The 12,692-nt window shown below is 53.1% G+C and overlaps 1 protein-coding gene across 6 annotated transcripts in view; it reads left to right on the forward strand.

The window, feature by feature from the left end:
• The window catches only part of NTRK3 (neurotrophic receptor tyrosine kinase 3), a 401,430-nt gene that overhangs the window by 297,821 nt on the left and 90,917 nt on the right, over positions 1 to 12,692 (forward strand). Inside the window, exons 13-14 of one of the 6 annotated variants that reach the window (XM_025893118.2) lie at positions 2,455 to 2,589; positions 4,091 to 6,210. The exons of 4 other annotated variants lie outside the window; for them this stretch is intronic. In XM_025893118.2, coding sequence (XP_025748903.1) covers positions 2,455 to 2,589; positions 4,091 to 4,209 — 254 coding nt within the window. In that variant the 3' untranslated portion in view covers positions 4,210 to 6,210. Of the gene's footprint in view, positions 1 to 2,454; positions 2,590 to 4,090; positions 6,211 to 12,692 lie in introns of those variants that run through there. One more of the 6 variants, XM_025893119.2, reaches the window with a different exon arrangement.

Consider the following 12,692-nt stretch of genomic DNA (forward strand, 5'->3'; position numbering starts at 1 on the left):
TTTCCTGGATATGGATTTTTCAACAAATAGAAGCCATATCGCAAAGTAGTTCATGATAAAGACTTTGGGGTTATGAAGAGCTTGGTTCAATATCAGACTGCCACAAAGTGAACTTGGTTGGTTGGTTTGTTTTTTTAAAATATATTATTGAGCCTTCGTTTTCCCACAGTTAAAATGGAGTTCGTAATAGCAGCCTTTTAAAGATATTGGGGGACACTGGATTAGCTGTCGGCAGTGCCTGGCACTGTCACTATCTTACATAGATCTTCGGGTTCCAGGGGGCTCAGCGATGCATCTGATGGTAGGATTGTTACAGCGGGATGTTGGTTGGGGGCTGCCTTCTTCAGTCCATCTCACCTCTTCTTACTCCTTGGGGAAAGACGGGGAGGCTGTGGATAGAGTGCCCCTTGGCTGGGGTGGGGTGCAGAGTGGACTCTTCACCCTCACGTCTACCCTGTTGCCCCCCCCCCCACTTTCTGGACAAGGATCTAAATTGCCCTTTGTCTCCGGGTCCCTGCAAAGGCACCCCGGACCTCAGCCCCAGGGCTCCTGTGTATTTCAACCCACTCTTGAGTCCAAAGTGCTTTTCTCCCAGCCAACACCATGTAAGTGCTAAGCGCCAGTGTGATGTAGCAACTTGAAGATGACAAACGAATACATTTGAAGAGGAAATGTTGGAAAATAATCCAGTAGAGCTCCATTTGGTATTGGGCCTTTTATCCCGGCCATAACCTAAACCACTTTATGGAGTTAGGTAATGAAATTATCATGTCAGATAATAAAAGGAAGAAGCAGGGACAGAAAGGGAGGCCTTGAGAACCCAAAGCCACCGCATGAGGAATGTGTAGGCAGAAGAGGCAAGGAAGTTCTCACTGGTGGATGCGGGGGTGCTGGGCTCCCAAGGCCAGGGCGTTGGCCGTGGGGCTGAGGTGAGACCCCAGAGACGGGTGGACCTCTCCCTCCCTACGGGTGGACGCTTGGGATCTGCAAGGCTGTCAGAAAAACGGAGAGGTCTGAAGGTCTAGCCCCCTTTGGCGTTGCATGGCCATCAGAGCTGGCCCTTCTCTGCTGCAGTGAATCTTGAAGGCCTTGCTGTTGAAGATTTACCCTGCTTTCGGCCCAGTGGGATTGCTTCCAGTACTTTCATCCAGTACTGTGGGTGCTCTGTGCCCCTTCTCCCCCAGCCTGCCTTCCCTTCCCAAAACGATCTCAGAGGCTCTGGCTCACTGTTCAGGAAACTATACCTAGACAGTCCCCAAAGATCACGCTCATGATCTGAGTCACGGAGGGCCTACAGTGAGCTCTGTGCTGCCTGACTTTGGAGAGAGCTGTCACCAGATGGAAGAAAAGGTTCGACACAGGGGTCCGCAGGGCACGATGGGGTGGGCAAAGGGCTTCTTTGGAGGTGGGTTTGCCCCTCCTCAGCCTTCCCTCCACCCATCTGTGCCTTTCCCAGTCAATGTCCATGGTGGTCCTGGCCTCCTCTGCCTTCCCCCAAGCAGATGCCTTTTCCTTCCTGCGCCAGGGTTGTTCTGAGCACGAGGGGGAGGAATGGAGGATCTTGGAGTGGTGCCTCCTATGCTATCAGGATTCAGCACTTAGAATCTTGGAAGGGCTCCACCTGGGAAAGAGTTCCAGAGAAAACAAACTTCAGATCCTGGCTAATATGGGAAAAGGCTCATGTTCACGGAGGCAGCTTCAGGGACCTTGGCAGAGGCTTAGGCAGGCTTGGCCCCTGCCTTTAATGGATCCGACATGGAGCCTTCCAGGACCCATGATGCTGCAAGGCCTCCAAAGGAGATTTCACTCTCAAGCTATAACGTGATGCCTTTCAGAGGAGTTGTAGTCGCTGGGTCTAGTGAACCAACAGCATTTGTTGTTCCAACTGTTTATGTCCTATTTAAGGCAAGAAAGATTTTAAGGGACCAAACTCACATTCCGCTCCCCGCCCCCCCCGGCCCTGTCTCCTCATTGCCCCTTATCAAGCTGTTTTCCTCTTGGAGATGAGCTGGATTTTTTCTGAGAGAGAGAAGGGGCCAGAAAGAGGGTCTTGGGACCTGCAGGGTCATCACCCCGGTGATAAGAATCATCCTTCTGGCCCTGAGAATGGCATCCAGAATAGCAGTGATGGGCACAAGTTCAGGGTGCTCAGGCCCAAGAAGGGGGATGGGGAGCTAACATGTCAGGGAAAGGGTTGGTGATGGCAGATCTTCCCTGACTCCCTGGTTACAGTTCTTGAAGGCCACTGTGTGATACTCAGAGGACAATGTATCTAGATTTTATGCATAAAATAAAGCAGGTGCCCCTACAGGTAAAGCAGTGTGGACTACAAGAGCAGGGAACACCTGGGCTTCTATTTCTGGCACTGTGCCCATGAAAACTACTTCCCCATGTTTTTGCACTTGGGGCTCAATACTGACCATTAATTCCCCCCATGTCTGCCTCTTCTGCCAGGGGTCTTTTCAAACATAGACAATCATGGGATATTAAACTTGAAGGACAATAGAGATCATCTAGTCTCATCAACTCACTATATATATGAGGAACCTGAGGTCCAGAGTGGGGAAGTGTCTTACCCAAGGTCACATGGTGAGTTACCTCCTTTGACGTCTTTGTATGCAGTACAGACCCCTCCCCCAACCAATTTTGATTCTTAAGATTTTTAAGACCTCATGGAATCTCCCTATGTCCCAGAGGACTAGGGGATGACTAGGTGCCCAGTGTGTGATTGGTACTAGAATCCCTTAGGTCAGAGGAGTCTTCCAGGGAGAATATGTCATAGGGCCAAGGTGAGGGATATGGGAGAAGAGAGGGACCGTGACCTGGATGGGAACAGTGGTGTCACACACCTTCTAGGCAGGCCACCCAGACCAGTGGCCTGCCCTCCCTGCCACCTCAGACCCCAGAGAGCCCTCGTCCCGGGTTAACACCGCTTCTCATCCTGAAGCTGAGCCTCTCTCTAAATGTGATGTCATAGACAAGGAAGTTTCCCTCTCTCCTCACAAACCTGGCCCCGCTCCCTGCAGATGGAGGGCTCCCAGTGCCCACATTACTCAACTGTGTTTTGATCTGGGAAGGAGAAGGGGAGAGTCTCAATGCAACCAACTCGGTCTTTTCCCATTGTATCCCCAACACACAGCTGCCCATTGTGTCCTTCACATGCCTGCACATAGCTTTCATGAAAAGACAAGCTTGTCTGCACGTACACACACGGAAACACACACACTACAGACATTATTTTATTATTAAACTCTGGGGGTGAGAAACCTCCGTCTGGAGAGTTGATCAGGAACACCCACATCTCTGGACACTCTGGACATCCTAATTCAGTCCATGGCAGTGTGGCCAGACTGGAGCTGACTTCTCATGCCCTTGGCTTACCAGGGTCATTGCTCCAGAACATTTCCATCCCCTATAAGACTTGGCATTATGATATGGCCAAAAAAAGCAGCCATTATTTCCTAAACTTTCCACTGAGCTGGTGAAAGGAAACCAAAAGTCAACGAGAAAGAGGGGGCAGGCTTGGAAGAATAGCGCTCCTACCCCCCGGGTGTAGTCAAGGTAGTCTATAGGATTCTGGCTCCTAGGATTAGAAGTAGCCCTCTACTACCCCTTACTATCCCCAGTGCAAGTTCTGAGAATGCATCCCTCCCACCCCGCCAGTGACCCTAGCGGTGATGCTCCCTTCCCACCTACCTGTCGGCTCATCCTCAGGGGCTCCTCCCAACCACATGAGGCCACTTCTGCTCTTCCGTGACAATCCAAGGCCAAGCCCCCAGATAGTTGGCTCACTTCCCTTCCTCGGTTCAGTGGAGGCCGCAGCAAGATGGAGTGTTTCCAGTTTCTCTGACCATGCTGAGTTTTAAGTTAATCCCGTCCTCCCGTCCTTCCCTTTTGCTGACAATTCACTTGGCCGTTTCCAATATATATCTGTGTCCATATCTCCCATTCTTCCCCCTCCCCCGCCCCCTTCAAGCTCCCTCTCTGTTTCCCCTCCTAGTTTCGATCTTCTTTGGGGCGGGGGGGATTTTGGTTTTTACTTTATTTTGCTTTTTTCTGTTTTTCTTTTTTTGTTTTTGTTTTTTTATAGGTTTCAGAGAAATTATGTTGAATCCAATAAGCCTTCCCGGACATTCCAAGCCTCTTAACCATGGCATCTATGTTGAGGATGTCAGTGTTTATTTCAGCAAAGGACGTCATGGCTTTTAAAAACTCCTTTTAAGCCTCCCTGTTTTGATGTCACCTGGGTAGGCTGGGCCCTCTGAGAGGTGGGAAGCTCTAGGCGCTGTTCTCTTTGGATCCGGGGATGCTAAGTAGAAACTGCATGAGCCGCCGGTGCCCCTGCACCCGTTCACGCCACCAAGACGGGTGTCGTCCCTCATCCGCCACTGGCAGGGCTGCCCTTCCCCTCAGTCATCACTGTGCTCCTTCTTCTCCCCCCACCCCACCCCGGCCTCCGAGGCAGCTCCTGCCGCCATCTTTAGAGCCAATAAAGAGAATTGAAAACCTGTGCACCAAGAACCATCTTTAAAAAAAAAAAAAACAACAACACACACTAGCCATTCTCTTGCTTTCCAAAAAACCACCCAACCACCACGAGAAAGCCTGATGAAGTCCAGCCGTGCTCCAGCCTCACTTACCCTGCTTGGAAGCGTGGGGTCTCTCCCTGGCTCTCCCTAGGATACCAGGTTGTCCTCTTAGCAACCTCAGCGCCCTGCAACCTCCAATGGGGAAAAGCGTCTAAGCAGAGGTGGAGACCACGTGGTGAGAGAGGGGGAGCCGGGCCCGAGTGTTGGCACCAGATTAGGTCTCAGAGGAAAGAATGGAAACCAATCATTTTCTATATATATATACATATATACATATATATGTGTATATATATATATATAATTTTTTTTTTGGTGGAGAAAACCATACTTTTTTTGGACACATTTTTCCCCCCTCCCTTCCTCTTCGCTCTGGAATGGCTCACAGTGAGTGTGATATTAGAAAACTCCTTGGCCCCAAGATGTGCAGTGCTGACAAGCTTTTGCTACAGGAGGTCTTGCCCGTGAATGGGCCATCCTCCTAGGACCACAAGGGACCGAGCGAGTCAGGGCCCAAGGCCCTTCCTGCTAGTCCCTGATCCCAGGATTGGCTCTCTACCCCCAATTTCACTTACTCTTGACTCTGAGAACTTTCGGAACCCAATGGAATCACCCATTTCAAGGCCAAGATGAACTGCAGGGAAGAGAAGGAAAAATTGGCCTCCTCCAGCCCCTCTCATGAAACCAGTGGAAGGGCCATCCTGTTCTCTGGTCAATATATGTGTTTACTTTGCTTGCTTTGACTCATGCCTTACTCCACGGCCACCCTCTCCCAAAGAGGGGGTTTGTTCCTTCCATTTCCAACTCGATCCGCTGGGGAGAGGGAAGGCACAGCTGTAGGGCCTGAACCTCTCCCAGATTTGCTGCCGTGCTGGCTGAGTGGACTCCGGGCTTGACCCAGCCGCTCCCACCTGGGGTACCTCCATGGTGAGAAGTCAGCACAGGCTGTCCCTTGATGGTGGAGAGCATGAAGCAGGGGGGTCTCCCATGGGGAGCTCTTAGGACACGATGGTGGTGGTTTTTAACCCACTTAAGTTTTGGGGTGGTGACTCACAGCAAGAGATAGTACATTTCTCTCTGGCTTCAGCAAATTTACATGGGAATCAAGCTTCCCACTGAAGGTCCTCCTTCCTGGGTCCTGTGGTTGGTGGTTCTTTGTGCCAGGTTCCCGCTGATTCTGTAGATGCCTCCATGGGGTTTAAAATCACGAAGCTTTCCAAGTTCTTGGCCCATTTTGGGGGTGGCCTCCCAGACACCGTAGTGTCCAGAGTATTGTGTGGGGGTTCAGGTTTTCTCCAGGGCCTCAAGATGTGTGTGTATCTAGCCCCTGCCAGCTTCCCACCATCCTGCCCCCCCACCCCCCACTGCTTCATGTCAGGCTGATCCCCACCATGTCCTGCTGACCCTTTGGGCCAGGGCCTCCTCCCGAGTGTGGCTTTAAGGAGTAAGCTTGAGGATGATGTTTTTTTAATTATTGTAAATCATTACCTCATTTCCAGCCTGCCAGGCTCCATCCATCCCAGCATCTTTTATTCTGCCATTTTCTCACCTTGTGCTATGACAATGGGGCGTTGTATTTCCAGAGACTTATAGGAGTGTTCAGTGTATAGTTTCTTAATAAACACTTTATTTTCTAATGAAATGACTGCATCAGACCTCTTATTTGGCAACTTTGCAAAGAATATTAAAGACACAGAAATTCTCACATTTCTCCCCCTACCCTCCCCCCATTTTACTGATACTCTTTTAAAGGAGTTTCTTAGCTCAGTCCTTGTTTGCCAAAGTGTTTACAATCTGTTGCATTGGTTGCTTTCATTGAGACTCCTCCAGATAGGTCAAGTCCATCTAGTGAAGTGTTTCCTCATTCTATCGAGGCAGAATTAGAGGCACAGAGAGGTTGAATGGTTCACCCAGGGTCACACAGCACAAGAGGCGGAAGCGAGATTCAAGCCTGACTCCTCCAGACACTGCTCAGGCCACTGAGACCCTCACCTCCTTGGTGGCTGGAGGACTGACTGTTCTGTTGTCTGAGCGGCTAAGGCTTACCATGATCCTTTCTTCAGAACTGACGTGTAAGAGGTTTGGGAGTAGAACTGAGAGATCCTTGCATCAGTAGGTCACTAGGAGAATCCTAGTAGAGCAGTTTTGTACCTTCCCTGGATCTTGAGGACGTGACCTTGCCCAGAAGAAGATGGGGCTCTAGGCTTGTAGGCCAATCTGCTGATCATTCAGGGATGCCCCATCCATACACCCATGCACACACACACTCAGGTGGGCCAGACTCTCCACCAGGTCTCATGTGGGCGGCCTGAAGCAGGAGGCAGTGGTGGGGTCCTCCTGAGAGTAGCATGTGTAAGTGAGCTGGGCTTGGCTGTCTGCCCTGGGTTCCTGGCCATGCCCGTAACTTACATCTACCTTTGAGGAGGAGGGGCCTCTGCACAGGGTATCCAGAGCGGGAGTGGGGGACAGGGCTGAGGAAGATTTCCTGGGTGGGCTTGGACCTTTTGCTGGGCCTCAGCAGGCTTTGTGGGAGCTTGCTTACTTAGCAGGTAACAGAGAGACAGGTAGAGCAAGGTGGGGGAGCTCAAGGCGGGAGTCCAAGACAGGAGTGGTCAGGCTAGGGTGGTGCTTTTTCTCCTGACCCTCATTGACTTAACCTCCCATTTAAATCGAGTTTGAGCCGCCCCGCCCCCAACCTCACCCCAAACGGAAGTTCCTCTCCTCTGGAATGGCCTGGGTAGCGCCTTGCCCCAGCTCTGCATTCTCTTATTCTCTGTGGTTCCAGGGCTGGAACTGGGATGTCCCAAGGGATGGGAGGATCTTTGGGACCACGGGGAAGCTTTCATTTTTAGTAAGAGAGATTTGAGCGTTGCTTTGCTCAAATGCATGGAGCCTTGGAAGCATGGGAGAGGAGGGGATGAATGGAAATGGCCCCTGAGGAGGGGGGAGGGACAGCACCCAGCTCAGAGGGAGGGGCCCGCACCAGCCCTGTGAACAGAGCGCCATTCCAACGCGGGAGGAGGCAAGAAGAAAGACGGGGGTTTAGAGGTTTGGGGGCAAGGAAGGGCAGGAGGGCTTTCCGGTGCCTTCTGTTTTGCCTGTTAAGTGGCAAGGCCAGGCCTTGTGCCTTGAGTGAGATCTGAGGGGAGCTGAGAAAGTCTGCAGTGCCCAGCGGAGGAAACGGGCAGGTGACAGATGAGCGCAGAGCGTTGTCGGGCTGAACTAGGACCAGCTGAGAAGGGAGAACAGTGTTCAGTGTCCAGGACTCTGTTTTTCAAGCTTTCCTGCTGGGTCCTGAAGTCCCTGGCATTTACCCCAACGTTAGAGCCTCTGGGGCTGTTAGAGTTGGCACGGGGCAGACGCAGAGAGTGGAACTCGGCCCAGAAAGACGCTGGCTTGGCCTGGCTTCATGCGGGGGGGCTCAGGGGACCAGCAAGACCTTCTGGGTTTAGAATCTCACCCACAGGATTTCACAGTGGTTTTCTTGGACTCCAGCTTGCACTGTTGTCCTGCCGTTCAGGTCCACGGCTGACATAGGCCATGAATCCAGGGTGCTTGCCAGGTGCTTCTCTGGGTCTGAATTTTAGAGGGGGTGGCTGAGGAACACTGGTTCTGAACCCTATTCTCAGGAGTCTGGAGAGTGGGAAGCTTGCTCTGTGCTTAAAGACAGCGGTGAAAACAGGAGTGGGGCCTCCCAGGGGCGTGCTCTGGAGAGGACTGGAGTCGGTCACAAGGATTGCATGGCCAGATCCTGGAACTGGTTACCGAGCGCCGAAGAATGGGGCCCACTCGTGAAACATTATCCTTATGTCACTGATGCAGAGCCACTCAGAGCCAGATACATCTTACCCAGGAGGAGGCTGAGACTCTGAATGCTCAGGAATGAGTCCCGGTTGTCACAGTTTGGGACCGGCAGAACCAGGGCCGACGTGAGGTCGCCCTGACTTCCCTGAGGTCTTCTGCTTCTGGAAGGCTGCAGTCCTGGGGGCTTCCCTGACCCCTCCCGAGGTGAACAAGTCTTTCAGGGCTCTTTGAGGCTAGCTGCCATTCTGAACCTCCCTCTGGAACCACCCAAACCGGGTGATTTTTAAAGACTCTCTGGAAAAAAATGTCTGCAGTGCTTTTATTCCTCACCCATGCTAGCATTTCGTGACCCCACACACCTGAAGTGGTGGTTGGTCTTCGGTATAAGATTAATCACCCAGCTTGCAGGCTGAGAGATTGCCAAGCAGACAATGGCGGCGTCTTTAATCTTGGGGACGGCTTGTTGGGTGAGACGCCCGGGTGGGTGAGGCTGCCCGGGTCCGGGCAAGTGGGGTAGCTTCAGACAGGAAGGTGGTGGGAGGAAGGATGCTCCTTGCTTGACTCCCCTGCCCCCATTCGAACTTTCTTGTCCCATTCGAAAGACCTCCCGGGGTGTCGAAGCTCAGCCATGTGCTTCTCACCGAGGAAAAGAGCAGATGCTGAGCATGTTCTGCGTGGAAGCTGGGCCACTCTGGCTCTTCCCTCCTGTGTGGGAATTCTTCTGCAGCCAAACTTCCAGAAGCCATGTCCTCACCTCCACCTCCCAGCTGCAGGTGTGACCTGAGCACAGGTGTGCCGGGCCCAGGACGCCTCCCCTGGCTGGGCCCAGTTCCCGCAGGTCAGGCCCAGGCGTGAGCAGAGAGGCCCGTGCAGCTCAGACACAGCAGTGAAGGGCCGGAGTGGGTTCGAGGCCGCTGAGGCGGGACAAGCGTGAGCGGATCAGAGCAGGAGGCTTTGTTGCTGTGTAGCTTTCTGAGCTATGCTAGACGTGGATTAGGCAGAGGGCCTTTGTTCTTCGGTGTTCAGGGACCCTGAGCTCTGGCTTGACTCATGTGTTGCTGTCAGAGTAGTTCTAGAAGGGAGAGAGAAATGAGGTGAGGAGGAGCAAGGAGGTGGCAGGTGATGCTGGCCGCTCTGGGGCTCCCCTGGGAAAGACAGGAACGAGGGGAACTCTTGAGTGTGACAGTGGAGGAGGTGACAGGGCAGTGGGGAGCATGGGAGTGACAGGGAGCCTGGTTCGCAGCCAGATTGTCTGAGAGGCCTGGGCCCCCTCCCCTCTCCCTGCCCCCCCCCCCGTGCCCTCCCCTTCCCCCTCTTCGGTGGGGTTGATGTGGGCAAAGCTGCTGCACTCCTAGTTGCCTTGAGTGGCTCTCGCTCTGCACTTTGCACTTCCCACCTCCCCCGGAAAACCTCAGCGTGTAGCTGACAGTATCACTCTCCGAGCTCAGTAAGACTCCTTGTTCGGCCCTACTTGAACCCCAAAGTGAGTTAAAGATGTGAGATGTGCTGGTGAGAGATAAGGTCCCTTGTCTGCTTCTTGGGGGGTGGGGGTGGGTCCAAAAATTCCATCAGGATTCTGAGATCCATTTGGGTAGGACTTCCATCCCAATTCCTCCTCTCGGTGGGTGACATTTCCATAACGTGAGCCCAGGGTCCCCTTGGAGTTAAATCTCCCCTGCTGGCTCGGGGAGGTTTCTGCATGGGGAGGAGGCCTACGGCCTCTCTGTCTCCTGGCCCCGTCCATCAGGACACTTCCCCTCCCACCATGAGGTATCAGGGTGCGTCTCAGAGAGCTAGATCTTTGCGCACCGTGCTGGCCTTGCAGGGGGATGAGAGTGTGTGGCTCGAGTGTTCTTTGTGCTTGGCGTAGGGGGGGGAGACAGTGAGAACGGGGGAGAAGGAAGAAGTACTGGGGCTGGCCTTGGGCAAGGCCTGCTGGCTTCCCTGAAGGAGGAATGAGCAGGTAGGAGGATCTCTGAGAAGCGCAGATCCTGCAGGGTGTAGGGGAAGCTGCCGGCTTCAGTGCTGTGTCAGAGGCCTCCGGCCCAGGGTAAGACCCAGTCCACGTGGGCCCACTTTGGGAAGGCATCTGGAACTATGTGCGGTAGAGGGGAGAAGCAGGCTTACCACATTCTGAGAGAAGGGCCAGAGCCGTAGAGAGGTCCTGGCTGGGGGCTTTGATGACACTTCTCACGCCTCGGAAACAGGAGACACACGAGCTTCCTGCACAGCCCTGGGGTTCTTGGGGTCACGGTGTTTCCCCACACCCCTCTGCAAACAGGAACTGCCTGAGGCCTCTCTGACGTAGAGGAATCTGTGATTCGGTGAAGGATGGAGAAGGGGGCACAGAGTGTAACAATAGGAACGGAGCTTGGCTTTTCTGAGAGGCAGAGATGCTGAGCCGTTCTCCCGGCACGCCCCCCTCCCCCCCGCCCCTTTAAGAGCAGCATCAAGTGATGTGTGAGGGTCTGGAGGGGTGGTCAACACTCCCCGCTCGGAGACCAAGGAGCCAGGCTGCCCAAGGTAGGAGTTCCAGGATTGTGCTCCCTGGTCTGTGGCTTCATCAAAGTTTGGGGTGAGGTTGGGGGCAGAGCATCACATCAGCTCAGATAACAACCCCGCCAAGCCTGACTGTGGTAAGTAATGCTGGTGGCCTTGGGGGCTACTAGTGACGACCAGCTTGTCTTCGTGGCCCTCCTTCCCCTCGGCTCCTCCTGCCCACGGGCTGTTACCACGGCAGCAACACGACAGCCTGCTTCTGCCTTTGGAAACCTCATTGGAGCGATTGGCCTGTTTCCCTTAAAAAGACGCAGGCTTCCCTCCTTTGTCCCCACGTTCATTCTGCCGTGAGAGGGGCAGGGACCTGTCCCCGGGAAAGTGATTTCACTGCCGTGGGGGATATGCCCGGGTGATACTTCTTTTATAGAGCTCTGACCTGCCACCTCCTTTTACTCTGAAGCTCCCCTTAGTTTTGGTCTGTTTTGGTCCTTGCAACGTTGCTTTACAATTGCAACGCAATGTCCTTTGCGCTGCAAGGTTTGCAACAGCCTTTGGCCAAAGGTCATGCTATCCTGACTCCCAGATGGACGTGTCAGGGAAAGAGCGGGCGTGGGGCGGGGGGGCGGGGAAGGGGTCGCGGGTGCTCTTAAGGGAAGGACATCTGTCTACGGTCTGTGATGTGGCTCTAATCAGCCGCACAGGCTGGGGACATCGTTACATCACACGGCCAGGTTCTTGAGGGTATCCAGGAACACAGGACATGGAGAGCCCTTGAGTCTGAAGTTGAGAGGGTTTAGGTCCCAAACGCAGGAGACCTCTGGACCTACAAGAGTTCTGTCACTCCTTAGTCTTTATCAGCACCGGCTGGCCAAGCAGTGCCCAAGTCCTCAAGTCTGTGTCCCATGGGGCAAATGTAGGTGCCCCCCTTCAGACAATCTCAGGGAGAAGGAAAAGACCAGAAGGCAAGCTGAGGCCAGCCTCTGTATTCTAGGGACACCAAAGTGTCGGCCTTCTCCTGCTGTTAGTTCTGAGAGAGAACTCACATGACGGAGAGCCTGAGGGGAAATCTCACAGCGATTTTTGTCATGAGCTTCAGTCTCCGCAAGGTCAATCTGGCCAGGAGGACACGGCCGGGCTCCACGACTTGAGCCGCTCCTCTCTGAGGGCCGCAGCTTTGGACCGAAGCCTTTCCCTTCAGAGGGAGCCAGACGCCGAGCCGGCCAGTGAGAGCTTGAGTCCGTTCTTTCCCACAGTCAGTGGGGAGTAGAGGAGGTGTCACAAATATAGAATACATTCTCAGAATGTCCTTCCTGGGAGAATTTAAATTCTGAGTCCCTGTTTGAATGACTCATGGAATCCTTCCCTCCTGATGGCTGTTGGTTTGGCAACTCTGCTACCATAACAGGCAACGGCCCCTAGTACCTCTGATACCAAATGGCCAATCTGGTCATTAAGAAGAGTAACCCTACTGTGCATTTTCAGGATGGCATTTTTGGCTGTCTCAGTAGTTTTAGGGGGCCAACCACTTGACCAACTATTGTCTCACATGAATTGATCAGTTTTCTGGGCAAAGCTTCGGTTTCTGCAATATGACTCTCTTAATTTGAGTCCCCAACTTGCAGAGAAACCTTTCCCTCCTGCTCCAGTTACTACAGAAATGATGTTGTCAGGATCAAGTGCTCTCCTTTCCATTGGTTCAGACAGTGCTTCCCTGAGTCTCATGAGATGCTAAGAGCCCATCCAATAACTTTGGAGAATGTTGTATGGTGTAGCCAATCTCTTACAGATTCACAATACACATTA

This window comes from Callorhinus ursinus, unplaced genomic scaffold, assembly GCF_003265705.2.
Source record: "Callorhinus ursinus isolate GAN/ISIS: 27379988/994484 unplaced genomic scaffold, GSC_fseal_2.0 scaffold45, whole genome shotgun sequence".
Taxonomy (NCBI): domain Eukaryota; kingdom Metazoa; phylum Chordata; class Mammalia; order Carnivora; family Otariidae; genus Callorhinus; species Callorhinus ursinus.